The sequence below is a fragment of the Salvelinus namaycush genome, chromosome 12 (assembly GCF_016432855.1).
Source record: "Salvelinus namaycush isolate Seneca chromosome 12, SaNama_1.0, whole genome shotgun sequence".
Classification (NCBI taxonomy): Eukaryota; Metazoa; Chordata; class Actinopteri; order Salmoniformes; family Salmonidae; genus Salvelinus; species Salvelinus namaycush.
Window position 1 is genome coordinate 34,033,687 of NC_052318.1, and position 25,793 is coordinate 34,059,479.

Below are 25,793 nucleotides of genomic sequence, written 5' to 3' on the forward strand. Positions count from 1 at the left end.
ACATACTGTCTACACATACTGTCCACACATACTGTCTACACATACTGTCCACACATACTGTCTACACATAAAGCCTCCTACATTCCACACATACTGTCTACACCTACTGTCCACACATACTGTCCACACATACTGTCTACACCTACATTCCACACATACTGTCCACACATACTGTCCTCACATACTGTCTACACATACTGTCCACACATACTGTCTACACATACTGTCCACACATACTGTCTACACATACTGTCTACACCTACTGTCCACACATTCTGTCTACACATACTGTCCACACATACTGTCTACACATACTGTCTACACCTACTGTCCACACATACTGTCTACACATACTGTCTACACATAAAGCCTCCTACATTCCACACATACTGTCTACACCTACTGTCCACACATACTGTCTACACATACTGTCTACACATACTGTCCACACATACTGTCTACACATACTGTCCACACATACTGTCTACACATACTGTCCACACATACTGTCTACACATACTGTCTACACATAAAGCCTCCTACATTCCACACATACTGTCCACACATACTGTCCACACATACTGTCCACACATACTGTCTACACATACTGTCTACACATACTGTCCACACATACTGTCTACACATACTGTCCACACATACTGTCTACACATACTGTCTACACCTACTGTCCACACATACTGTCTATACATACTGTCCACACATACTGTCTACACATACTGTCTACACCTACTGTCCACACATACTGTCTACACATACTGTCTACACATAAAGCCTCCTACATTCCACACATACTGTCCACACATACTGTCTACAACTACTGTCCACACATACTGTCTACACATACTGTCTACACATAAAGCCTCCTACATTCCACACATACTGTCTACACCTACTGTCCACACATACTGTCTACACATACTGTCTACACATACTGTCCACACATACTGTCCACACATACTGTCTACACATACTGTCCACACATACTGTCTACACATACTGTCTACACATAAAGCCTCCTACATTCCACACATACTGTCTACACCTACTGTCCACACATACTGTCTACACATACTGTCTACACATACTGTCCACACATACTGTCTACACATAAAGCCTCCTACTGTCCACACATACTGTCTACACCTACTGTCTACATATACTGTCTACACCTACTGTCTACACATACTGTCCACCCATACTGTCTACACCTACTGTCCACACCTACTGTCTACACATACTGTCTACACATACTGTCCACACATACTGTCTACACCTACTGTCCACACATACTGTCTACACATACTGTCTACACATAATGCCCACAGATACTGTCTACACATACTGTCTACACATACTGCCTACACATACTGTCTACACATAATGCCCACAGATACTGTCTACACATACTGTCTACACATACTGCCTACACATACTGTCTACACATACTGTCTACACATACTGTCTACACATACTGTCTACAGGACATTACTCTCAGAATACCGCCCACTTAATCAGATAGAAAGACGTGGGTCTCCCTGGGTTACGAGGGACTGGGCTCAAATGAATATTGCGAGGCTCGACTACACTAGACCTTCTTCCATGTACTGTACCGTACTGTAGGACCTAGAGCACACAGATTAATAAGGACACATCCAACCCTAGATAGACATCTGTAGCATTCTGTGCCTGCTGCACTTGACTCTGCTGGATCCTTTATGGATTATAGTGAGACTTTTAGAGAGATCCAGGACCCCCTCTCCCCTCTCTAACCTACCCAGGGCAGCCTGCTCCCCTCAGTCATCCTGCTCTCTCTTCCTGGGGTAAGGGGCAGCCTCAGGGGGAGATATGATAGGGGATAGGGTGTTTACAGGAGAAAAGCATCATTATCATAACTGGACCTCCATGTCAGAATGTGTAGTTAAGGTCCAACTGCTTCTCAAAATCTGCCCGTGCCCAGTCCAGTCTGTCTGATCCACTGTCAGAACAACCCAATGATAAGGAGTCATATACAGTATAGTACCCTACAGAACAACTCATTCTAACCATGACCATAACCATGGCAATGCAGCCCAACCACAGCTAACATAACCCTTCAGAGAGAGGGACAACCACAGCTACCATAACCCTTCAGAGAGAGGGACAACCACAGCTAACATAACCCTTCAGAGAGAGGGACAACCACAGCTAACATAACCCTTCAGAGAGAGGGACAACCACAGCTAACATAACCCTTCAGAGAGAGGGACAACCACAGCTAACATAACCCTTCAGAGAGAGGGACAACCACAGCTAACATAACCCTTCAGAGAGAGGGACAACCACAGCTAACATAACCCTTCAGAGAGAGGGACAACCACAGCTAACATAACCCTTCAGAGAGAGGGACAACCACAGCTAACATAACCCTTCAGAGAGAGGGACAACCACAGCTATCATAACCCTTCAGAGAGAGGGACAACCACAGCTAACATAACCCTTCAGAGAGAGGGACAACCACAGCTACCATAACCCTTCAGAGAGAGGGACAACCACAGCTAACATAACCCTTCAGAGAGAGGGACAACCACAGCTAACATAATCCTTCAGAGAGAGGGACAACCACAGCTAACATAACCCTTCAGAGAGAGGGACAACCACAGCTACCATAACCCTTCAGAGAGAGGGACAACCACAGCTACCATAACCCTTCAGAGAGAGGGACAACCACAGCTAACATAACCCTTCAGAGAGAGGGACAACCACAGCTAACATAACCCTTCAGAGAGAGGGACAACCACAGCTAACATAACCCTTCAGAGAGAGGGACAACCACAGCTAACATAACCCTTCAGAGAGAGGGACAACCACAGCTAACATAACCCTTCAGAGAGAGGGACAACCACAGCTAACATAACCCTTCAGAGAGAGGGACAACCACAGCTAACATAACCCTTCAGAGAGAGGGACAACCACAGCTATCATATATGAAATCTAATGCAGCACCAAGACTGAAACAGTGGTGGTTACTGTAATATTAGATGTTATAGAAAGAGCTAACAAAGCATCTATCAAAGCAGAGCAAACACAGAAGGGCTAACCTTTCTCTTTTCCTCCATTCATCTTCCCATTTCTTATTTATTTTCATATTTCATATCTCGCTCCCTCACTCATCCCTCGCCCAGCTGTGCCACCTCTCCCTCACTCCCTCCCTCCTTTCTCTCTCCACTCCGCTTCTCCTTCTGTTTAGGGGAGTGAACGGGACAGGGATCGGCCTGTAATCCCACCTCCAATGGTGTAAGCACTAAATTAATGATCTCTAATCCAGGAGGAGTTAATCCCTGGGCCTGGCTGCCTGGCTGGTTGGCTGCCTGGCTGGTTGGCTGCAGGGCTAGGTGCTGGGGAGCAGTACCCCTCCTCTCCCCCATTTTGCTTCTCCCTTTACCCCTCCTCTTCTATCCCCCTATCTCTAGTCACGAGCCCTCAGCCATGGGCCCAAAGCTTCTTAATTCTCATTAGCACTGGTAATGGGGTCTCACTACACAAATTAACTTTAGTGATGGGTTTGAGATACACCCTGACATCCTCCTCTACACCCCCACACACACATGCAACTCCCCGCTGAGCTTCTCCTCCCTTCCAAGCAGTCAGCATCTCAGTGGGACTGTGTCTCTGACTATCTCTGGTGTATTTCAGGTTTAAGTTTGTCATTTCCGCTTTGAAATTTCAGATTTGATTTTCCCTTACGAAAAATGGATCAACCCCTACAAAAATGTCTATAATCCACCATAACAATTCAAATTTCCTGTTGCTGCAGGATTATTTTCCTGCTGTAGAAAACTGGCTCAAATTAAGATCTTACATCTGTATGGGTTAAAGTCAGGGGGAGTATATGTACTGTATAAGTGTGTGTCCACGCAAGTGCACGTGTGTGTGTACTCACGGTCCTCGCGGGTTTGGATGTACAGGACATTACTCCTGACCCCGTCCCCAGCCTGTGTGTAGGCCAGCACCTGGACACTGTAGTTAGTGAACTTCTCCAGCCCTCTCAGCTCCACCTGCTCACGAGTTGTAGTGATGTTCTGCATCTCTCCCCATTCTGACAGAGAGAGGTAGAGGGAGGGCGAGAGAGAGAGACAGAGAGAGAGAGAGAGAGAGACAGAGAGAGAGAGGTAGAGGGAGGGAGAGAGAGAGAGAGAGACAGAGCGAGAGAGAGAGAGACAGAGAGAGAGAGAGAGAGAGAGAGAGAGAGAGAGAGAGAGAGAGAGAGAGAAAGAAAGAAAGAAAGAGAAAGTGATAGAGAGAGAGAGAGAGAGAAAGAAAGAAAGAGAAAGTGATAGAGAGAGAGAGAGAGAGAGAGAGAGAGAGAGAGAGAGAGAGAGAGAGAGAGAGAGAGAGAGAGAGAGAGAGAGAAAGTAAGCCTTGTTTGCTCATGAATCTCAAGTACACCTATTGGGAGGAAAATACAGGTTAGGGAAGGTAAACAACTATATCTTTTTTTAATTCCAGGTAAACAAAAGACAGATTGGGAATGGGGCGTGTGAAGGGTTAGGTGCCAGATGAGAAGAGGGGTGTGAGTTAAGGGTTAACACACACAGAGACAGACTGGTGGGGAGCAGGGCAGGCTAAGGCACAGTTAGAGTTTTTGGTACAGGTTCACACACCCATGTCAGACATCAGACAGACAGGTGGGGCCATGGGTTTGGGGTTTAGTTAGAATGATAGTAGTGATAATTACTCTGCATCGGCCCCTGTGCCTGGCCCTCACAGCACCCACCTCCGTCAGGGAAGAGGGACCAGAACACTACGCGGTATCCCTTCAGCACGCCATGCAGCGTCAGACGCGGGGGCTCCGCCCATGTGATCACCGCCTCGTCTGACGTCACCGAGATGGCCCGCACGTTCTGGGGTGGCTGGCTGGGCACTGGGGGTAGGAGAAAGGTCATAGGTTAACATCACAGAGGGCTATAGTGTATGTTATTGAACACAGCTATCTCTGACTAATAGGACAGAAATAATAGTAATTGCAAAAAAATACTATTTATTCCAATCTTCAATTTTCAATCACTGCAATGGGGAGAGAAACAGATGTAGAAAGTGAGGGATGACAAAGAGAGAGAGAGAGAGAGAGGGAGAGGCAGGTATTGCCGTCTTGTAAATAAGAATTTGTTCTTACCTGACTTGCCTAGTTAAATAAAGGTTAAATAATAAATAATAATAATAAGGGGGAAGGGAAAGAGGGATACACAGTAGCATATAACAGGGCAGACTGGACTGACAAGGGTTAACATGAAGGATGTTGATGAGATGCAGACGGAGGATAAAAAGCAGAAGTGTGTGGACAGAGGACAATGTGTCCAGCTGTGTGATAATTGCAGCTGTAGAAGCAGCAGCGACAGACAGACAGACAATCTGAGAGAGTGTGTTTTAGTTATCACTACTATTATCATAATCAGGATCTACATCTATCTCTATCATTAAGGCTGTACACACAGGGGAGAGGGAGGGACTAAGATGTTGTCTGTCTGATGTAAAGATTAAACAAGAGAGTATTGAGAGAAGGAGACGGGGATTCCCCAATGAAAGCAAGGGGAGAGAGATTGAGGAGAAAAACAAATTGAATGATAAAAAAAAGAAAGGGTGTGAATTGAAAGGGAATAGAGAGATAACCAGTGAAGAAGAGAGAGGGGAAGGAAGAGAGAGAGGCAGAGTGGCCAAGCATATTCATAGAGTAATGGGCCTCTCTCTCTCTCAGTCTAATGAGGGAGCTAATTAGAACTGGAGAGTGATGGGGGATGTGCTGCATGTTCATCTCCTCCATTTTGTCTCAGAGACTGTGTGTGTCAGAGTGTGTTTGCACAACTGAATCAATGCATGGTGCATCTCTATTCTTACATTGGACTCTATTTTCTATTCCTGTCGGCAAGTTAAACAAATCCACCTGTTCTGCTTTGCGGATGACACGCAGCTTTATCTACCAATCAGATCCAGTGACCAAGCTAGCGTAGCTACACTTCACATGTCTCTTGCTGACATCAAATGTTGGATGTCTGACAATTTTCTCCAGCTCATGGGAAGAAATCTGAGGTTGTTTTATTTGGCCCCCACCTTGCTAGAACACAGATTGTAAATAACCTTGGTCATTTGTCCACCAAAGTAAAAACTACGGACAAAAGCCTTGGTGTCTTCTTTGACCCTTACCTAAACCTTGAGCAGCATGTCCTGCTTTTATCATCTAAAAAATAGTATTTTATTTCAGCCACTGATCTGGCAAAGTTATACATGCTTTGATTTCCTCACAACTAGATTACTGTAGATCTTTGTATACATGTCTCAGAAATCACTCCATCATCTACAAAATGCTGCAGCTCGGCTTTTAACAGAATGTTAAAGAATGTTACCATATTACCACACCTATTTTAGCTTGGCTACCAGTCACGTTTAAGCCTAGGCTTGGTTTAGCCCCATCCTATATCTCAGGTCTTTTATCTCCCTACGAGCCAGGACGCAGCCTGAGATCCTCTGGCAGGGCACTGTTGATCATTCCAAGTCTAGGTTGAAAATGAAAGGAGACCAGACATTTGCCATTCGGGCCCCTAGACTTTGGAATGGTCTGCCAGAGCAGATCAGGCTTGCAGATTCAGTGCATCTTTTGAAATCCCTTCTGAATACCACTTTTATAAAGATGCTTTTAATGTTTCATTTTAATTAGCTATCTTGTTTCATTCTCCTTCCTCCTGTCTTTGTTTCTTTGTTAGTACTTTTATTGTATTGTTTTATGATGTGAAGCACTTTGTTACCTGTATTGAAAAGCACTATACAAATTAAGTTATTATTATTACAAGCAGAGTATGAATCTCCTCCCATCACCACCCCCCCCCCCCCCCCTCTCTCTCTTGCATTCGCCATCCCTCCCTACCACACAACCTCAAGTCTAGCTCCCTCCAAACCTCCCTCCCTCCCTCCAGTCTTACCATCCTCCAGTGTGGTAGCGTTGATCTCAGTGCTAGAGGGGCCAGTGCCAGCCCTGTTGAAGGCCTGGACCACCACTCCATACTGGGCAAACTTCTTCAGGTTGTCCAGGGTGTACACCTCGCTGTCCCCTGTGGCCTTCATCTCCACAATGCTGTACTGGCCGTTACTGCCCGGCCCGTTCTCACGGTAACCAATCTGGTAGCCCCGGATCACCCCGTTCTGAAGCTCCTTCCTGGGGGCCTGAGAGGGAGAGGCAGAGGACAGCTCTGTCAGGACACTGACTGGAGATCAATGATGGTTAGTTTGAATGTCTCAGTTATTATGGTATTATAGCATGAAGGAAGAGAGGCATGATGGTCAATGACGTTTACCCTCCACGTGACCCGTATGCTCTGCGATGTCATTGGCTGGAGGATCACGTCCATAGGGGGCCCATCAGGTTCTGTTGACGTGAGATGTTGAAATGAGGGTTTCAATGACACCAAACAAGACAGCATTTTAATTAGGGGTGTGTGTGTGTTTGTGCATGTGTGTTTATATAAGTGTGTGTAAGACGTACGTGCTTCCTCAGTGCTGATGGTGAGCTCCTTGCTAGGCTGGCTGCGTCCGATCTTGTTGAAGGAGTACATGCGGATGCTGTAGACACAGGCAGGGTGCAGCTCCACGATGTTAGCCTGGTTGTTAGTGGGGGAGATGTTCCTGGTGGTGTACTTGTGATCCCAAGTATCTGTAACATATAGAAGCAGATAGAGAGGACATTAGAGGACCAGAGAAAAGGGAGTTAGATTGAGGACAATAGGGATGTGAGGGTTTAAACTGGTTGGACTCGTACCAGACTTGTTCTTATACTCGATGTCGTAGCTGGTGATGATGCTGTTGCCGTCGAACCTCTGGATCCAGCGCAGGTTCATACTGCGATCCTTCACCTCTCTCACCTCCAACTCAGGAGGGTCAGGAGGCTCTGTGTGTGTGAGTGGAGGAGGTTAAGTATCAATTTGACCTCAATCACTGGTCTGTCAACAGTGAGCCTATGTGCAGTAATAGCAGAGTGCGAGAGATAGGCACCTTGCACGGTAAGCTGGATGAGTCCTCGCCCCTCTCCGTATGAGTTGATGGCATGGCAGGAGAAGAAGACTGAGTCCCCGCGCTCCGCTGGCTTCAGCTGCATGGGGACAGCAACACACATAGAAGACAGAGAGACGGCATGGAATATTTAGTGGTCAAAACTACCGAGCATATAATACTGTACCCTTTAGTACTTTCATCTCAAATCAATTGGGCTCTGTTCTAAATCATATGCTCTTCAATTTCAATTCTCTCTCAACATTTTGCCCTCTTTCGTCAGTGTCTAACCTTGAGCGTGGAGATGACCTCGTCCCCTTTCTTGTTGATGGTGATGGAGTAGCGGGGGTTCCTCTCGGCGTCGATGACGGTGTCGCCCCTCTCCCAGCGGATGATGATTGGCTGCTCTCCCCGCGCTGTGCAGTTCAGCTCCTTCACCTGGCCCTTGATGGCCATGGTGGTGTTGGGGTGCGACGTGATCATGGCTGGAACTGGAGACACACACAGAGAGAGATATTCATGAATATGATAAATAGATATGGCAAAATGAGAGAAGGAAAGAGGGATGGGTATTTGAAAAATCAAGGAACTGTACAGGTGTGTAGAAAATAGAAATCGACCCTCCATCACTATCTGTTTTCATTTCACGCTCCGAGCCCTCGTGGCCCTCCAGCCCCCCCTCCTCTCTTCCCCAGCTCCCTCCTCCTCCCCTCTTCCTTGTTTCCTCCTCCTCTCCGCCGACATGGGTTATTGATCTGAGGGGTTCCTGCTGTTTTGTTTTCATCACCAATTCATCAGAACCTTTCTTTTCTTCAAACCACACACAGGACAGCCAGGACAGCCAGGACAGACAGGATGGACAGGACAGCCAGGACAGACAGGACAGACAGGATGGACAGGACAGACAGGATGGACAGGACAGACAGGATGGACAGGACAGCCAGGACAGACAGGAAAGACAGGACAGCCAGGACAGCCAGGACAGACAGGGCAGCCAGGATGGACAGGACAGCCAGGACAGCCAGGACAGCCAGGATGGACAGGACAGACAGGACAGACAGGATGGACAGGACAGACAGGATGGACAGGACAGACAGGATGGACAGGACAGCCAGGACAGACAGGAAAGACAGGACAGCCAGGACAGCCAGGACAGACAGGGCAGCCAGGATGGACAGGACAGCCAGGACAGCCAGGACAGCCAGGATGGACAGGACAGACAGGACAGACAGGATGGACAGGACAGACAGGACAGACAGGATGGACAGGACATCGTTTTTTTTTTTTAGATAAAATGTAAAAAAAGCTGTTGCACCACAACTCACTCACGAAATGCTTCAGTCTGGTTTTAGACCCCATCATAGCACTGAGACTGCACTTGTGAAGGTGGTAAATGACCTTTTAATGGCGTCAGACCAAGGCTCTGCATCTGTCCTCGTGCTCCTAGACCTTAGTGCTGCCTTTGATACCATCGATAACCACATTCTTTTGGAGAGATTGGAAACCCAAATTGGTCTACACGGACAAGTTCTGGCCTGGTTTAGATCTTATCTGTCGGAAAGATATCAGTTTGTCTCTGTGAATGGTTTGTCCTCTGACAAATCAACTGTACATTTCGGTGTTCCTCAAGGTTCCGTTTTAGGACCACTATTGTTTTCACTATATATTTTACCTCTTGGGGATGTAATTCGAAAACATAATGTTAACTTTCACTGCTATGCGGATGACACACAGCTGTACATTTCAATGAAACATGGTGAAGCCCCAAAATTGCCCCCGCTAGAAGCCTGTGTTTCAGACATAAGGAAGTGGATGGCTGCAAACGTTCTACTTTTAAACTCGGACAAAACAGAGATGCTTGTTCTAGGTCCCAAGAAACAAAGAGATCTTCTGTTGAATCTGATGGTTGTAAAGTCGTCTCAAATAAAACTGTGAAGGACCTCGGCGTTACTCTGGACCCTGATCTCTCTTTTGACGAACATATCAAGACAAGGACAGTTTTTTTCCATCTACGTAACATTGCAAAAATCAGAAACTTTCTGTCCAAAAAGGATAGAGAAAAATTAATTCATGCTTTTGTTACTTCTAGGTTAGACTACTGCAATCCTCTACTTTCCGGCTACCCGGATAAAGCACTAAATAAACTTCAGTTAGTGCTAAATACGGCTGCTAGAATCCTGACTAGAAACCAAAAAATGTGATCATATTACTCCAGTGCTAGCCTCCCTACACTGGCTTCCTGTTAAAGCAAGGGCTGATTTCAAGGTTTTACTGCTAACCTACAAAGCATTACATGGGCTTGCTCCAACCTATCTTTCCGATTTGGTCCTGCCGTACATACCTACACGTACGCTACGGTCACAAGGCGCAGGCCTCCTAATTGTCCCTAGAATTTCTAAGCAAACAGCTGGAGGCAGGGCTTTCTCCTATAGAGCTCCATTTTTATGGAATGGTCTGCCTACCCATGTGAGAGACGCAGACTCGGTTTCAACCTTTAAGTCTTTACTGAAGACTCATCTCTTCAGTGGGTCATATGATTGAGTGTAGTCTGGCCCAGGAGTGTGAAGGTGAACGGAAAGGCTCTGGAGCAACGAACCGCCCTTGCTGTCTCTGCCTGGCCGGTTCCCCTCTCTCCACTGGGATTCTCTGCCTCTAACCCTATTACAGGGGCTCACTGGCTTACTGGTGCTCTTTCATGCCGTCCCTAGGAGGGGTGCGTCACTTGAGTGGGTTGAGTCACTGACGTGATCTTCCTGTCTGGGTTGGCGCCCCCCCTTGGGTTGTGCTGTGGCGGAGATCTTTGTGGGCTATACTCGGCCTTGTCTCAGGATGGTAAGTTGGTGGTTGAAGATATCCCTCTAGTGGTGTGGGTGCTGTGCTTTGGCAAAGTGGGTGGGGTTATATCCTTCCTGTTTGGCCCTGTCCGGGGGTATCATCGGATGGGGCCACAGTGTCTCCTGACCCCTCCTGTCTCAGTCTCCAGTATTTATGCTGCAGTAGTTTATGTGTCGGGGGGCTAGGGTCAGTTTGTTATGCTCTCTCTAATTCTCTCTTTCTCTCTTTCTTTCTCTCTCGGAGGACCTGGGCCTTAGGACCATGCCTCAGGACTACCTGGCATGATGACTCCTTGCTGTCCCCAGTCCACCTGGCCGTGCTGCTGCTCCAGTTTCAACTGTTCTGCCTGCGGCTATGGAACCTTGATCTGACCTGACCTCTCTAGAGACAGCAGGAGCGGTAGAGATACTCTTAATGATCGGCTATGAAAAGCCAATTGACATTTACTCCTGAGGTGCTGACTTGCTGCACCCTCAACAACCACTGTGATTATTATTATTTGACCATGCTGGTCATTTATGAACATTTGAACATCTTGGCCATGTTCTGTTATAATCTCCACCCGGCACAGCCAGAAGAGGACTGGCCACCCCTCATAGCCTGGTTCCTCTCTAGGTTTCTTCCTAGGTTCTGGCCTTTCTATGGGAGTTTTCCTAGCCACCGTGCTTCTACACCTGCATTGCTTGCTGTTTGGGGTTTTAGGCTGGGATTCTGTACAGCACTTTGAGATATCAGCTGATGTAAGAAGGGCTATATAAATACTAATAATAAATTTGATTTGACAGCCAGGACAGCCAGGACACACAGGACAACCAGGACACACAGGACAACCAGGATGGACAGGACAGCCAGGACACACAGGACAACCAGGACACACAGGACAACCAGGATGGACAGGACAGCCAGGACACACAGGACAACCAGGACACACAGGACAACCAGGATGGACAGGACAGCCAAGACACACAGGACAACCAGGACACACAGGACAGCCAAGACACACAGGACAACCAGGACACACAGGACAGCCAAGACACACAGGACAGCCAAGACACACAGGACAGCCAAGACACACAGGACAACCAAGACACACAGGACAGCCAAGACACTGGAGTGGGGTCAAACAGGAGGGGAGAACCAAGCTCAGCCCAGGGCTGGGGTCAAACAGGAGGGGAGAACCAAGCTCAGCTCAGGGCTGGGGTCAAACAGGAGGGGAGAACCAAGCTCAGCCCAGGGCTGGGGTCAAACAGGAGGGGAGAACCAAGCTCAGCTCAGGGCTGGGGTCAAACACGAGGGGAGAACCAAGCTCAGCCCAGGGCCTGGGTCAAACAGGAGGGGAGAACCAAGTTCAGCCCAGGGCCTGGGTCAAACAGAACGGGAGAACCAAGCACAGCCCAGGGCTGGGGTCAAACAGGAGGGGAGAACCAAGCTCAGCCCAGAGCCTGGGTCAAACAAGAGGGGAGAACCAAGCTCAGCCCAGGGCTGGGGTCAAACAGGAGGGGAGAACCAAGCTCAGCCCAGGGCTGGGGTCAAACAGGAGGGGAGAACCAAGCTCAGCCTAGGGCTGGGGTCAAACAGGAGGGGAGAACCAAGCTCAGCCCAGGGCTGGGGTCAAACAGGAGGGGAGAACCAAGCTCAGCTCAGGGCTGGGGTCAAACAGGAGGGGAGAACCAAGCTCAGCCCAGGGCTGGGGTCAAACAGGAGGGGAGAACCAAGCTCAGCCCAGGGCTGGGGTCAAACAGGAGGGGAGAACCAAGCTCAGCCCAGGGCTGGGGTCAAACAGGAGGGGAGAACCAAGCTCAGCCCAGGGCTGGGGTCAAACAGGAGGGGAGAACCAAGCTCAGCCCAGGGCTGGGGTCAAACAGGAGGGGAGAACCAAGCTCAGCCCAGGGCTGGGGTCAAACAGAAGGGGAGAACCAAGCTCAGCCCAGGGCTGGGGTCAAACAGGAGGGGAGAACCAAGCTCAGCCCAGGGCTGGGGTCAAACAGAAGGGGAGAACCAAGCTCAGCTCAGGGCTGGGGTCAAACAGGAGGGGAGAACCAAGCTCAGCTCAGGGCTGGGGTCAAACAGGAGGGGAGAACCAAGCTCAGCCCAAGGCTGGGGTCAAACAGGAGGGGAGAACCAAGCTCAGCCCAGGGCTGGGGTCAAACAGGAGGGGAGAACCAAGCTCAGCTCAGGGCTGGGGTCAAACAGGAGGGGAGAACCAAGCTCAGCTCAGGGCCTGGGTCAAACAGGAGGGGAGAACCAAGTTCAGCCCAGGGCCTGGGTCAAACAGAACGGGAGAACCAAGCTCAGCCCAGGGCTGGGGTCAAACAGGAAGGGAGAACCAAGCTCAGCCCAGGGCTGGGGTCAAACAGGAGGGGAGAACCAAGCTCAGCCCAGGGCCTGGGTCAAACAGGAGGGGAGAACCACGCTCAGCCCAGGGCTGGGGTCAAACAGGAGGGGAGAACCAAGCTCAGCCCAGGGCTGGGGTCAAACAGAAGGGGAGAACCAAGCTCAGCCCAGGGCTGGGGTCAAACAGGAGGGGAGAACCAAGCTCAGCCCAGGGCTGGGGTCAAACAGGAGGGGAGAACCAAGCTCAGCCCAGGGCTGGGTTCAAACAGGAGGGGAGAACCAAGCTCAGCCCAGGGCCTGGGTCAAACAGGAGAGGAGAACCAAGCTCAGCCCAGGGCTGGGTTCAAACAGGAGGGGAGAACCAAGCTCAGCCCAGGGCTGGGGTCAAACAGGAGGGGAGAACCAAGCTCAGCCCAGGGCTGGGGTCAAACAGGAGAGGAGAACCAAGCTCAGCCCAGGGCTGGAGTCAAACAGAAGGGAAGAACCAAGCTCAGCCCAGGGCTGGGGTCAAACAGGAGGGGAGAACCAAGCTCAGCCCAGGGCTGGGTTCAAACAGGAGGGGAGAACCAAGCTCAGCCCAGGGCTGGGGTCAAACAGGAGGGGAGAACCAAGCTCAGCCCAGGGCCTGGGTCAAACAGGAGGGGAGAACCAAGCTCAGCCCAGGGCTGGGGTCAAACAGGAGGGGAGAACCAAGCTCAGCCCAGGGCTGGGGTCAAACAGGAGGGGAGAACCAAGCTCAGCCCAGGGCTGGAAGTAGACACAACATTGAACCAAGAAGTGTACAACATGAAAGTTTAGGATAGAAAGATAGAGCGGGGAGAGCGAGAAAGAGAGAGAGAGAGAGGCTACTCACTCTTGACAGTAAGAACCATGCTCTTGCTGATGTCAGAGCCCACTCCGTTGGAGGCCTGACAGAGGTAGTATCCCCGGTCGTCCTCCAGGACGTGACGGATCAGCAGGGAGCCGTTCCCCATGATCTGGATCCGACCAGTCAGAGGCACAGGGTGGTACTGCTGGGGGTTCCCTGTACCTACAGGGAGGAACGGCACGGACAGGCCAACTCAAAGTTACCCATAGTGATCATGGTTTCTAAGTTATGATGTTACAGTAGAGAATAAAAATGCAAAAATTGTCTAATTGTCTCTTTCATCATCAATTCAACTTGATGATGAAAATGATTATATATTTTTGGACAAGTTATTTTACTAAGATGAATGGAATAGTAGACAGTTAGTTAGTTAGTTGATGTCAGTGCTGCAGGGTCTTTACCTTTGGCGTGTTTCCACATGACTTTGGGAGGAGGGTATCCCTCCACAGAGCAGTTGAGTACTCCTGCCTTCCCATAGATCCCATCCTGGTTGTTAGGCTGTACCACGAAGCGAGGGGGAACTGAGGTGAAAAAGGTATATTGGTTACAATCAGTATAGAATAACAGTCATTATACATGATAACATCTCTAAAATGGTGGAGGTTCATTATTCACCAATAATAACTCTTCCTTTCAAATGACACTTATACCCAATCAGCCCTTCCCTTGATTCTTCAACACCACACATTTTTCAACCCTCTTTTTGCATCTCACCCGCCACCTTTTTTCAACCACCTCATCCCATCTCTTCCCCTCCTCCCATCTTCTTCCCCTCCTCCCATCTCGTCCCCTCCTCCCTCTCTCACCGGTGACGATCAGCTGTCTCTCCCAGCTGACGGTTGCCGCGGCGTTGCTAGCAATGCAGGTGTAGTTGCCGTTGTGCTTCAGGGTCACCTTGGAGATCTGCAGGGAGCTCATGAACTCCTTGGTCTCTATGCCAACGCCGGAGGCGGAGCCAGGCACGATAAGCTGCCCATCTTTGTGCCAGGTGATGCGGATAGGCATGTCACCTGACGACACCACGCAGGCGATATACATCAGCTTTCCCACCGACGTGGAGGGGATGTCAAAGGGCTGGATCAGGGGCGGAACTGGGGGGCAGAGGTTACAGAGGTCAGGGTTAAAGGTCAGAGAAAGGGAGAGCGTGAGAGAGTGTGTGGACTGGATTGGACACCTTGGGTGTAGAGAGAGGGGCACAGAGCAGGCTGTTGTTGGCCAGTGTAGTATGCCCCCTGACTTACCCACCCCTGCCATCTCCACTAGCCCATAATAGGGGCTCCGATTAGAGGCCAACTGGCGGAAGAAGTCATGCCGTTGCCATGGTAGCGGAGGGGGTGGGGGTGGGGGGTGCTACAGCTGAGACATCTAGGGGATTTAATCTGGGCCTCATTATGATTAATCTAATTAAATCAGGGACACACACACCACACACACACCTCTACAGCCCCCCCAACACACACACCTCTACAGCCCCCCCCCCCCCCCCAACACACCACACACACACCTCTACAGCCCCCCCAACACACCACACACACACCTCTAAAGCCCCAACACACACACCTCTACAGCCCGCCCTCCAACACACCACAAACACACCTCTACAACCCCCCCCACACACCACACACACATCTCTACAGCCCCCCCCCCCACACACACACACACACACCTCTACAACCCCCCCAACACACACACACCTAAAGCACCCACGCTTACCACTCAACACACACATACACATCCATATAAAGCAAGATACTTTTAACACCATGGTGTGAAGACCCTGTTGAGCTGAGTGTCTGGTTACGTCTAGGAAGTAACCTTGCCCAAACGTTGATGACTTTCAACAAATCCACTGCATTGTAGTGAACAGCCTGTCATTGGTAGTTTTCATACCTACTCTATTTCCCTTACCTGTATTTCACCTTTGCCCCTACCCTTTGTCCCCCACCCCTGTCCAGTCCCCTACCTTTCACAGTGACGTGGACAGTCTGGTCGATGGAGGTCTGTGGCTGGATGAGCACACTACACAGGTAGGTACCCTCGTCCATGCCCTTCTGCACATCACTCAGCCTCAGGGTTCCATTCTCATACACCACCTGGCGATGGTTGTCAGGCAGCAGCATGCCGTCCTTAAACCACTTGATAGAGTAGTAGGGGTAACCAATCACACGACAGGTTATAAAGGTGTTCCTTCCAGCTACAGCCGTGATGTCACGCATCTCCCTGATCCTAGGAGAACCTGGAGACATAGAGAAGAGAGGGAGGACAGGGGAGAGGAGGAGAGGAGGGAGAGACATGGGGTGGAAGATAAGAGAGAGGGGAGGAGGACATGGGAGCAAAAGGGAGCAGAGGAGGAGGGGAGAGAGTGATTGGGGCAGGTTGAGGGGTAGAGAGGGAGGACAGGGGAGAGAGTGATTGGGGCAGATTGAGGGGTAGAGAGGGAGGACAGGGGAGAGAGCGATTGGGGCAGGTTGAGGGGTAGAGAGGGAGGACAGGGGAAAGAGTGATTGGGGCAGGTTGAGGGGTAGAGAGGGAGGACAGGGGAGAGAGTGATTGGGGCAGGTTGAGGGGTAAAGAGGGAGGACAGGGGAGAGAGTGATTGTGGCAGGTTGAGGGGTAAAGAGGGAGGACAGGGGAGAGAGTGATTGGGGCAGGTTGAGGGGTAGAGAGGGAGGTTAGTGATGCCTCCTAATCATACTGGTAATATTTGTAATATCTATAAATTATTTGTGTTGTCTAAGTGATTGTGTGTATGGGTGTATGCACGTGTTTGACTACACTACCCTCAGTAACACTGTCCTAAGGTCTTGATGAGAACAGACATAGATAGAGACAGGCATTAGAGATAGAGAGAGACAAAGAGACAGACACACAGCAAAAGAGACAGAAACAGACAAACTAGGCAAGACACATACATACACAGACAGACAGACAGACAGACAGACAGACAGACAGACAGACAGACAGACAGACAGACAGACAGACAGACAGACAGACAGACAGACAGAGACAGACAGACAGACAGACAGACAGACAGACAGAGAAATAGAAAGCGAGAGAAACACATTCAGAGGGAGAAACTGAGAGAAAGGAAGAGGGATGACGGGAAGAGGTGAACTCTAAGCCCAGCTGATCTGTTGCACCTGTCCTTGTGCTTGTCTCCACCCCCTTCCAGGTGTCGCCCATCTTCCCTATTATCCCCTGTGTATTTATACCTGTGTTCTCCGTCTGTTTGTTGCCAGTTTGTCTTGTTCATTCAAGCTTACCAGCGTTTTCTCTGTCAGCTCCTATCGTTTCCCAGCCTCTCTTTGCTAGTACTCCCGGTTTTGACCTTTGCCTGTCCTGACCCTTTTCCCGCCCGCCTGACCTCTCTGCCTGACCCTGAGCCTGCCTGTCGTCCGGTACCTTTGCCTTACCCTGGATTTCCAACCCCTGCCTGCCTTGACCTGTCTTTGTCTGCCCCTGTTTGCTACAATAAACAGTGTTACTTCGACAGTCTGCATCTGGGTCTTACCTTGATCCCTGATAGTGTGTGTTAGTGCATGTACGCATGTGGGTTGGATGTGTGTATGTGTTGCAAGTGTATCTAACTCCCTACACATCTCCACCTGTCTCTGTACTACGTGCATGTTTTAGTGTGTGTATAGGTGCGGGTGTGGGGTGTGTGTATATTGAAAAGTAGACAGGCACCTCTTACGTTTATGCGCGCTTGGTACTCGGCGCTACCGGCCGAGTTGCGTGCAGCGCAGCGATACACTCCCCCGTCACGGATGGCTGGGCTGCTTACGTTGACATGTGACACGGTCAGGCCGTCTGATAGGGTGTACTGGCTGGTTTTGTAGGCGGAGTCTCGCACCACAGGCTCGTCGTCCAGTGTCCAGGTGATGGAAGGGGGTGGGGCTCCTTTGGCGCCACACATCAGAGAGAAGGGCTCCCCGGGGGCGACCACGCGCTCACTGAAGGACGACACGATACGAGGAGTACCATCTACAGGAGAGAGAGAGAGAGAGAGAGAGAGAGAGAGAGAGAGAGAGAGAGAGAGAGAGAGAGAGAGAGAGAGAGAGAGAGAGAGAGAGAGAGAGAGAGAGAGAGAGAGAGAGAGAGAGAGAGAGCGAGAGAGAGAGAGAGAGAGAGAGAGAGAGAGAGAGAGAGAGAGAGAGAGAGAGAGAGAGAGAGAGATAAGAAAAGTGAGATTCACAGCTTTTCAGTTATAAATCTTAAGAATAAAGTTGCCTGCTTCCCCTCCTCCCCTCCCATCCCTCCTTCCCTCCCACCTCCCCTCCCACCTCCCATCCCACCTCCCATCCCTCCTTCCCTCTCTCCATCCTTTTACCCTCCAGCAGTATGATAGAGAAGTCCTGGGCAGTGTGGCCCTTGCGGGAGGCGAAGCACTGGTAGGCCCCAGAGTGGCTCTTCTGAGCCGCTGTGATCTGCAGGGTGTCGTTGTGGGGGCCCTGGATAGAGATGTGCTGATCTGGGATTATAGAGTCTGTGTTCCTGTACCAGGCCACTGTGTACTCTGGAGAACCCTCCACAGCACAGGTAAAGAACAGGGTACTGCTGATGCCCGTCTTTAGACTCTTGGGGGAAAGGGTCACTCGCAGGGGGTCTGGGGAGGAGAGAGAACACACACATGAGTAATACACACACACACACACACACACACACACACACACACACACACACACACACACACACACACACACACACACACACACACACACACACACACACACACACACACACACAAAGAGAGAAAAACAAAACAGCTCAATCAGTTGAGGAGACTCATTAAAAAAGCAGCTGGAGACATCTCTTCACATCTCTGTCCATGTACGTACATTTGTGTGTGTGTGTGTGTGTGTGTGTGTTTGTGTTTAAATGTCAGTGAGCAATAAGGCAGCTGGTGGCGTGTTCTGGGGGGCCTGGCTGTGCCACCCAGCCCCCCCCCCCCCACCCTGTCAGAGTCACACTCTGTGCTGCCATGATGTGCCTACCGGCAAAGCCTGCCTCTGCTCTCTCTTTATCTCTTTCTTGCCCTCTCTCGCTCTCTGTTTCTCTCTTTCTCTTCTCTGTGTTTATATAAATCTGTCTCTCTCTCTCTTCCCTTGTCTCTCTGAATGACTGTACAGTATATACTTCTACTTCTTCACTGTTCCTTCTCGGTCTCCTTCTTTTACTCCATCCATCCATTTTACTCCTCCTCTCTGTATCCGTCTCTCTCTGACAGTGAGTGGTGTTGGCAGTAGTGTGAAGTGCTCAGTCTCAGTGCATTACAGTCTTGTCCTCTGTCTAGAGACCTGATCTGACAGGGTATCAAACAACACACCCATTCATACTCATCCATTTCTCACACACATTATATGTTATTATACATGATGTGTTATTACACATTATGTGATATTATACATTACATGTTATTATATATTCTGTGTTATTATATATAATATGTTATTATATATTATGTGTTATTATATATTACATGTTATTATATATTATGTGTTATTATACAGTATATGTTATTATATATTATGTGTTATTATACAGTATATGTTATTATATATTATGTGTTATTATATATTATATGTTATTATATATTATGTGTTATTATATATGTTATTATATATTATGTGTTATTATACAGTATATGTTATTATATATTATGTGTTATTATATATTATATGTTATTATATATTATATGTTATTATATATTATAAGTTATGATATATTATGTGTTATTATACAGTATATGTTATTATATATTATGTGTTATTATACAGTATATGTTATTATATATTATGTGTATCACAATTCCAGTGGGTCAGAAGTTTACATACACTAAGTTGATTGTGCCTTTAAACAGCTTGGAAAATTCCAGAAAATTATGTCATGGCTTTAGAAGCTTCTGATAGGCTAATTGACATAATTTGAGTCAATTGGAGGTGTACCTGTGGATGTATGTCACGTTCTGACCATAGTTCTTGTGTGTTTTGCTTGTTTTAGTGTTGGTCAGGACGTGAGCTGGGTGGGCATTCTATGTTGTGTGTCTAGTTTGTCTGTTTCTATGTTTGGCCTAATATGGTTCTCAATCAGAGGCAGGTGTTTTGTGTTGTCTCTGATTGGGAATCATATATAGGTGGCTTGTTTTGTGTTGGGGTTTGTGGGTGGTTGTTTCCTGTCTCTGTGTTTTCTCTGCACCAGCTAGGACTGTATCGGTTTGCCACATTTTGTTATTTTTGTATTGTTGTAGTGTTCACAGTTCGTATTATTAAATATGTTGAGCACCAACTACGCTGCGTCTTGGTCCGATCCCTGCTACACCTCCTCTTCAGACGAAGAGGAGGAAGGCTGCCGTTACAGAACCACCCACCAAACTCGGACCAAGCAGCGTAGTAACGGGCAGCAGCTACAGCAGCAGCAGCGGCCCAGTACACAGGACTCCTGGACATGGGAGGAAATTATGAACGGTAAAGGACCCTGGGCTAAGGTTGGAGAATATCGCCGCTCTCGTGAAGAGCTGGGGGCAGCTAAAGCCGAGGAGCGGTGGTATGAGGAGGAAACACGGCTGGCCAGGAAGCCCGAGAAGAAGAAAATATGTTCTTATATATTATATATTATGTTATTATATATCATGTGTTATTATATATTATGTGTTATTATATATGATATTATATATTATGTGTTATTATACAGTATATGTTATTATATATTATGTGTTATTATATATGACATGTTATTATATATAATATGTTATTATATATTATATGTTATTATATATTGTATGTTATTATACATTATGTGTTATTATACATTATATGTTATTATATATTATGTGTTATTATATATTATATGTTATTATATATTATGTTATTATATATTACGTGTTATTATATATTACATGTTATTATATATTATATGTTATTATATATTATATGTTATCATGTATTATGTGTTATTATATATTATATGTTATTATATATTATGTTATTATATATTATGTGTTATTATATAGTATGTTATTATATATTATATGTTATTATATATTATGTGTTATTATATATTCTATGTTATTATATATTCTATGTTATTATATATTCTATGTTATTATATATGATATGTTATTATGTATTATGTGGTATTATATATTATATGTTATTATATATTATGGTATTATATATTATGTGTTATTATATATTATGTTATTATATATTACATGTTATTATATATTATATGTTATTATATATTATATGTTATTATGTATTATGTGTTATTATATATTATATGTTATTATATATTATGTGTTATTATATATTATGTGTTATTATATATTATGTTATTATATATTATGTGTTATTATATATTATATGTTATTATATATTATATGTTACTATACATTATATGTTATTATATATTATGTTATTATATATTATATGTCACTATACATTATATGTTACTATACATTATATGTTACTATACATTATATGTTACTATACACTATATGTTATTATATATTATGTTATTATATATTATGTGTTATTATATATTATATGTTACTATACATTATATGTTACTATACATTATATGTTACTATACACTATATGTTATTATATATTATGTTATTATATATTATGTGTTATTATATATTATATGTTACTATACATTATATGTTACTATACATTATATGTTACTATACACTATATGTGTGAACGTGTGTGTGTGTGTGTACAGTGTATGTGCTGTGACAGTGTGAGTGTATCTGTACATGGCTGTTTGTTTTGGGGGCCTGTGCTAACCTTACCCCCCCAGACCCCCCCCCCCCCCTCTTCTCCCACTCTCTAGCCCCCCCTCTCCTCATCTCCTTACCTATGACATAAAGTGCTCCGGACACCTCCTTGGAGCCGAAGCTGTTGGTGACCTCACAGGCATAGCTGCCGCTGTCCTCCTGCCTGAGGTCACTGATGGTCAGACCTGTGAGGCGCCGCGTCCAGTGGGCATCGGAAGGCAGTGGGCGGCCGTCCTTCAGCCAGCGCACTGTGGGGCTGGGGTACCCTGCTGCAATGCAGGGAAGCTCCACACTCAGACCCGCCCGCACCTCCCCCGCCTGGAAACTGTCCAGGATAGAGGGAGACGACTCTGTGGGGTCTGGAGGAGAGGGGGGAGACAGCTTACACTTTGGACTGGGGAAGGGTGTGGGATGTTTATTAATAACTCACATACTATTCATTCATATTCACAGACATACTGTATATTACACACACAGAACACTGTATACTGGTACTCAGAGAAATACAGACACTGACATACTTTACACACAGTCCTACTCACCCATGACAGACAGCCTGGCTCCATTGCTCTGGCGTGTCTCTCCGCTGTATTTGTGCTTGGTGATGCAGCGGTAGGTAGAGAGGGCATCCTCCTTCTGGACATCTGAGATGTACAGAGCACCAAAGGATGTCAGGAAGAACCTGTTAGCTGTTAGAGAGAGAGAGAGAAAGACAGAGATAGAACTATTTAACAAAGCCTCAAAATAACTAAACATCCTCAACATACAACTCAGTCAGCGCAGAGTGACTGCTATACAGATCCTTGGCAACCATTCATAGCCAAGAGGAAACACGCTGAACTCCCTATCAAACATGCAATACAATCACATTGTGAAACACTTTGGTGAGTCAAAAATGGTCAAACACTCATCACATACAGTACAGTCGTTATCACCATCTCTACTCCAGTAATGTTATCATTGTTGTGGTGGTTATAGAACACAACAAGATGAGCCCAGGTCTGGTAAGTGGGTCAGTGTGTGATGTACCCTGCCAGACTGTGCCCTATTTTCAGCCTGTGCCAATCTTACAGGCCCTGCCCACTTATTGAAGTGGTAGAAGGGGAGAGAGGGAGAGAGGGAGAGAAGAGAGAGGGGTAGAAGGAGAGAGAGTGAGAGAGTGAGAGAGTGAGAGAGGAGAGAGGGAGAGATAGGGAGAAAGGAGAGAGGGAGAGAGGGAGAGAAAGGGATAAAGGGAGAGAGGGAGAGAGAGGGAGACAGAGGAGAGAGAGGGAGAGAGAGGGAAAGTGGGAGAGAGAGGGAGAGTGGAGAGAGCAGGGGGAGAGAGAAGAGAGGGAGAGAGTGAGAGAGAGAGAGGAAGAGAGGAGAGAGGGAGAGAGGAAGATAGGAGAGAGGGAGAGCGAGAGAGAGGGAGAGAGAGAGAGGGAGAGAGGGAGGGAGTGAGTGAGGAGAGAGAGGGAGAGAGGGAGAGAGGAGAGAGGGAGCGAGGGAGCGAGGTAGAGAGGGTGAGAATGAGAGCGAGGGAGAGTGGAGAGGGAGTGAGGGAGAGTGGAGAGAGGGAGAGAGGGAGAGAAAGGGAGAGAGAGGGAGAGAGTGGGAGAGAGAGAGGAGTGAGAGGGAGGGGAGAGAGGGAGAGAAAGGGAGAGAGAGGGAGAGAGGGGGAGAGAGAGAGGAGTGAGAGGGAGGGGAGAGAGGGAGAGAAAGGGAGAGAGGAGAGAGGGAGAGAGGGAGATATGAGAGAGGGAGAGGGAGAGAGAGAGAGGGAGAGAGAGAGGGAGAGAGGAGAGAGGGAGCGAGGTAGAGAGGGTGAGAATGAGAGCGAGGGAGAGTGGAGAGGGATAGAGGGAGATAGGAGAGAGGGAGAGCGAGAGAGAGAGAGCGAGAGAGAGAGGGAGAGAGAGAGGGAGAGAGAGAGAGAGGGAGGGAGTGAGGAGAGAGAGGGAGAGAGGGAGAGAGGAGAGAGGGAGCGAGGGAGCGAGGTAGAGAGGGTGAGAATGAGAGCGAGGGAGAGTGGAGAGGGAGTGAGGGAGAGTGGAGAGAGGGAGAGAGGGAGAGAAAGGGAGAGAGAGGGAGAGAGTGGGAGAGAGAGAGAGAGGAGTGAGAGGGAGAGGAGAGAGGGAGAGAAAGGGAGAGAGGAGAGAGGGAGAGAGGGAAAGAGGGAGAGCTAGAGAAAGAGAGATAGGGAGAGAGAGGGGAGAGGGGAGAGGGGAGAGAGGAGAGAGGGAGAGAGGGAGACTGTGCAGGCTGACAGACTGTGTGTGTGTTGAGGGTAGGGGTACAGTCGCATTGCAGGCTGTAATTTCACAGTCAGCCCTTGTTTGCACCCCTGAATTAAGCCTTACAGGATAATGTGCACTTTAAGATTTCAACCCCCATAACACCAACCGCCACGCTGTCACAACACACTGACATGTAGACAGAGAGGGAGAGAGAGAGAGGGGGAGGGAGAGAGAGATCTGTCACAAACAGATGCCGTGGAGACACCTCCAGAACAGGAGCCATTTTAATCACATGATCTCCTCCACTATCCACCCATCTTAATTGTTTCTCTTGTTTATTCAATTTCTCTCTTTAATCATCTCTCTCGATCTATCCTTCTTAGCCCTCACAATCATTTCCCCCCTTACACACTCTCTCTTTCCTTCCTCTCTCTCTTCCTCTCTCCCCCTCACTCTCTCTCTCTCTCCGTCCCTCGTCTCCCTTTCTGTCTGTTGTTAAGCAGAGTGGCAGACAGAGTAAAATATTAATTACTAAATCACTGTAGTCCCCAAAATTCTATTCATGCTGACTTGACTGTATAAAGTGAGATGCCAATGTGATGTGATGCACTAGATAAAGAGCCAGTTCACCACATTCCCTCTGCTACCCTGCTGCTCTGCTACCCTGTTACACTGCTACCCTGTTACCCTTCTACCCTGCTACCCATCTACCCTGTTACCCTGCTACCCTGTTATGCTTCTACCCTGCCACCCAACTACCCTTCTACCCTGTTACTCTGCTACCCTGCTACCATGTTACCCTGCTACCCTGTTACTCTGCTACCCTGCTGCTCTGCTACCCTGTTACTCTGCTACCCTGCTGCTCTGCTACCCTGCTGCTCTGCTACCCTTTTGCTCTGCTACCCTGTTGCTCTTCTACCCTGTTACTCTGCTACCCTCCTACCCATATACCCTGTTACCCTGCTACCCTGTTACACTGCTACCCTGCTGCTCTGCTACCCTGTTACGCTTCTACCCTGTTACGCTGCTACCCTGCTACCCATCTACCCTGTTACCCTGCTACCCTGTTATGCTGCTACCCTGCCACCCAACTACCCTGCTACCCTGTTACACTGCTACCCTGCTGCTCTGCTACCCTGTTACGCTGCTACCCTGTTACCCTGCTACCATGTTACCCTGCTACCCTGTTACACTGCTACCCTGCTGCTCTGCTACCCTGTTACGCTGCTACCCTGTTACGCTGCTACCCTGTTACGCTGCTACCCTGCTACCCATCTACCCTGTTACCCTGCTACCCTGTTATGCTGCTACCCTGCCACCCAACTACCCTGCTACCCTGCTACCCATCTACCCTGTTACCCTTCTACCCTGTTATGCTGCTACCCTGCCACCCAACTACCCTGCTACCCTGTTACACTGCTACCCTGCTGCTCTGCTACCCTGTTACGCTTCTACCCTGTTACGCTGCTACCCTGTTACGCTGCTACCCTGCTACCCATCTACCCTGTTACCCTGCTACCCTGTTATGCTGCTACCCTGCCACCCAACTACCCTGCTACCCTGTTACCCTGCTACCCTGCTACCATGTTACTCTGCTACCCTGCTACTCACCGGCCTGTTGCTCTCTGTTGGGCTTGTCAGTCAAGGACACACTAGGTTAGCAGAGACCAAGCAGTGTGTGAAAGATTAAAGGCAAGAAGGGTGGAGCAGAAGAAGGAAGAGC

The 25,793-nt window shown here is 48.0% G+C and overlaps 1 protein-coding gene across 1 annotated transcript in view; it reads right to left on the reverse strand.

Annotated features, from left to right (window-relative positions):
- LOC120057494 (Down syndrome cell adhesion molecule-like protein 1 homolog) overlaps nucleotides 1-22,607 on the reverse strand; it is a 31,908-nt gene extending 9,301 nt beyond the window's left edge. The window contains exons 1-16 of the mRNA XM_039006095.1: nucleotides 22,394-22,607; nucleotides 21,932-22,210; nucleotides 18,402-18,677; nucleotides 17,759-18,055; nucleotides 16,035-16,307; nucleotides 14,878-15,162; nucleotides 14,473-14,592; nucleotides 14,057-14,233; nucleotides 8,326-8,525; nucleotides 8,038-8,134; nucleotides 7,805-7,933; nucleotides 7,532-7,699; nucleotides 7,344-7,414; nucleotides 6,972-7,212; nucleotides 4,775-4,921; nucleotides 3,941-4,096 (exon numbers count right to left, since the gene is read on the reverse strand). Coding sequence (XP_038862023.1) covers nucleotides 3,941-4,096; nucleotides 4,775-4,921; nucleotides 6,972-7,212; nucleotides 7,344-7,414; nucleotides 7,532-7,699; nucleotides 7,805-7,933; nucleotides 8,038-8,134; nucleotides 8,326-8,525; nucleotides 14,057-14,233; nucleotides 14,473-14,592; nucleotides 14,878-15,162; nucleotides 16,035-16,307; nucleotides 17,759-18,055; nucleotides 18,402-18,677; nucleotides 21,932-22,210; nucleotides 22,394-22,607 — 3,130 coding nt within the window. The remainder of the gene's footprint in view (nucleotides 1-3,940; nucleotides 4,097-4,774; nucleotides 4,922-6,971; nucleotides 7,213-7,343; nucleotides 7,415-7,531; nucleotides 7,700-7,804; nucleotides 7,934-8,037; nucleotides 8,135-8,325; nucleotides 8,526-14,056; nucleotides 14,234-14,472; nucleotides 14,593-14,877; nucleotides 15,163-16,034; nucleotides 16,308-17,758; nucleotides 18,056-18,401; nucleotides 18,678-21,931; nucleotides 22,211-22,393) is intronic.
- Between the last annotated feature and the right edge of the window lie 3,186 nt (nucleotides 22,608-25,793).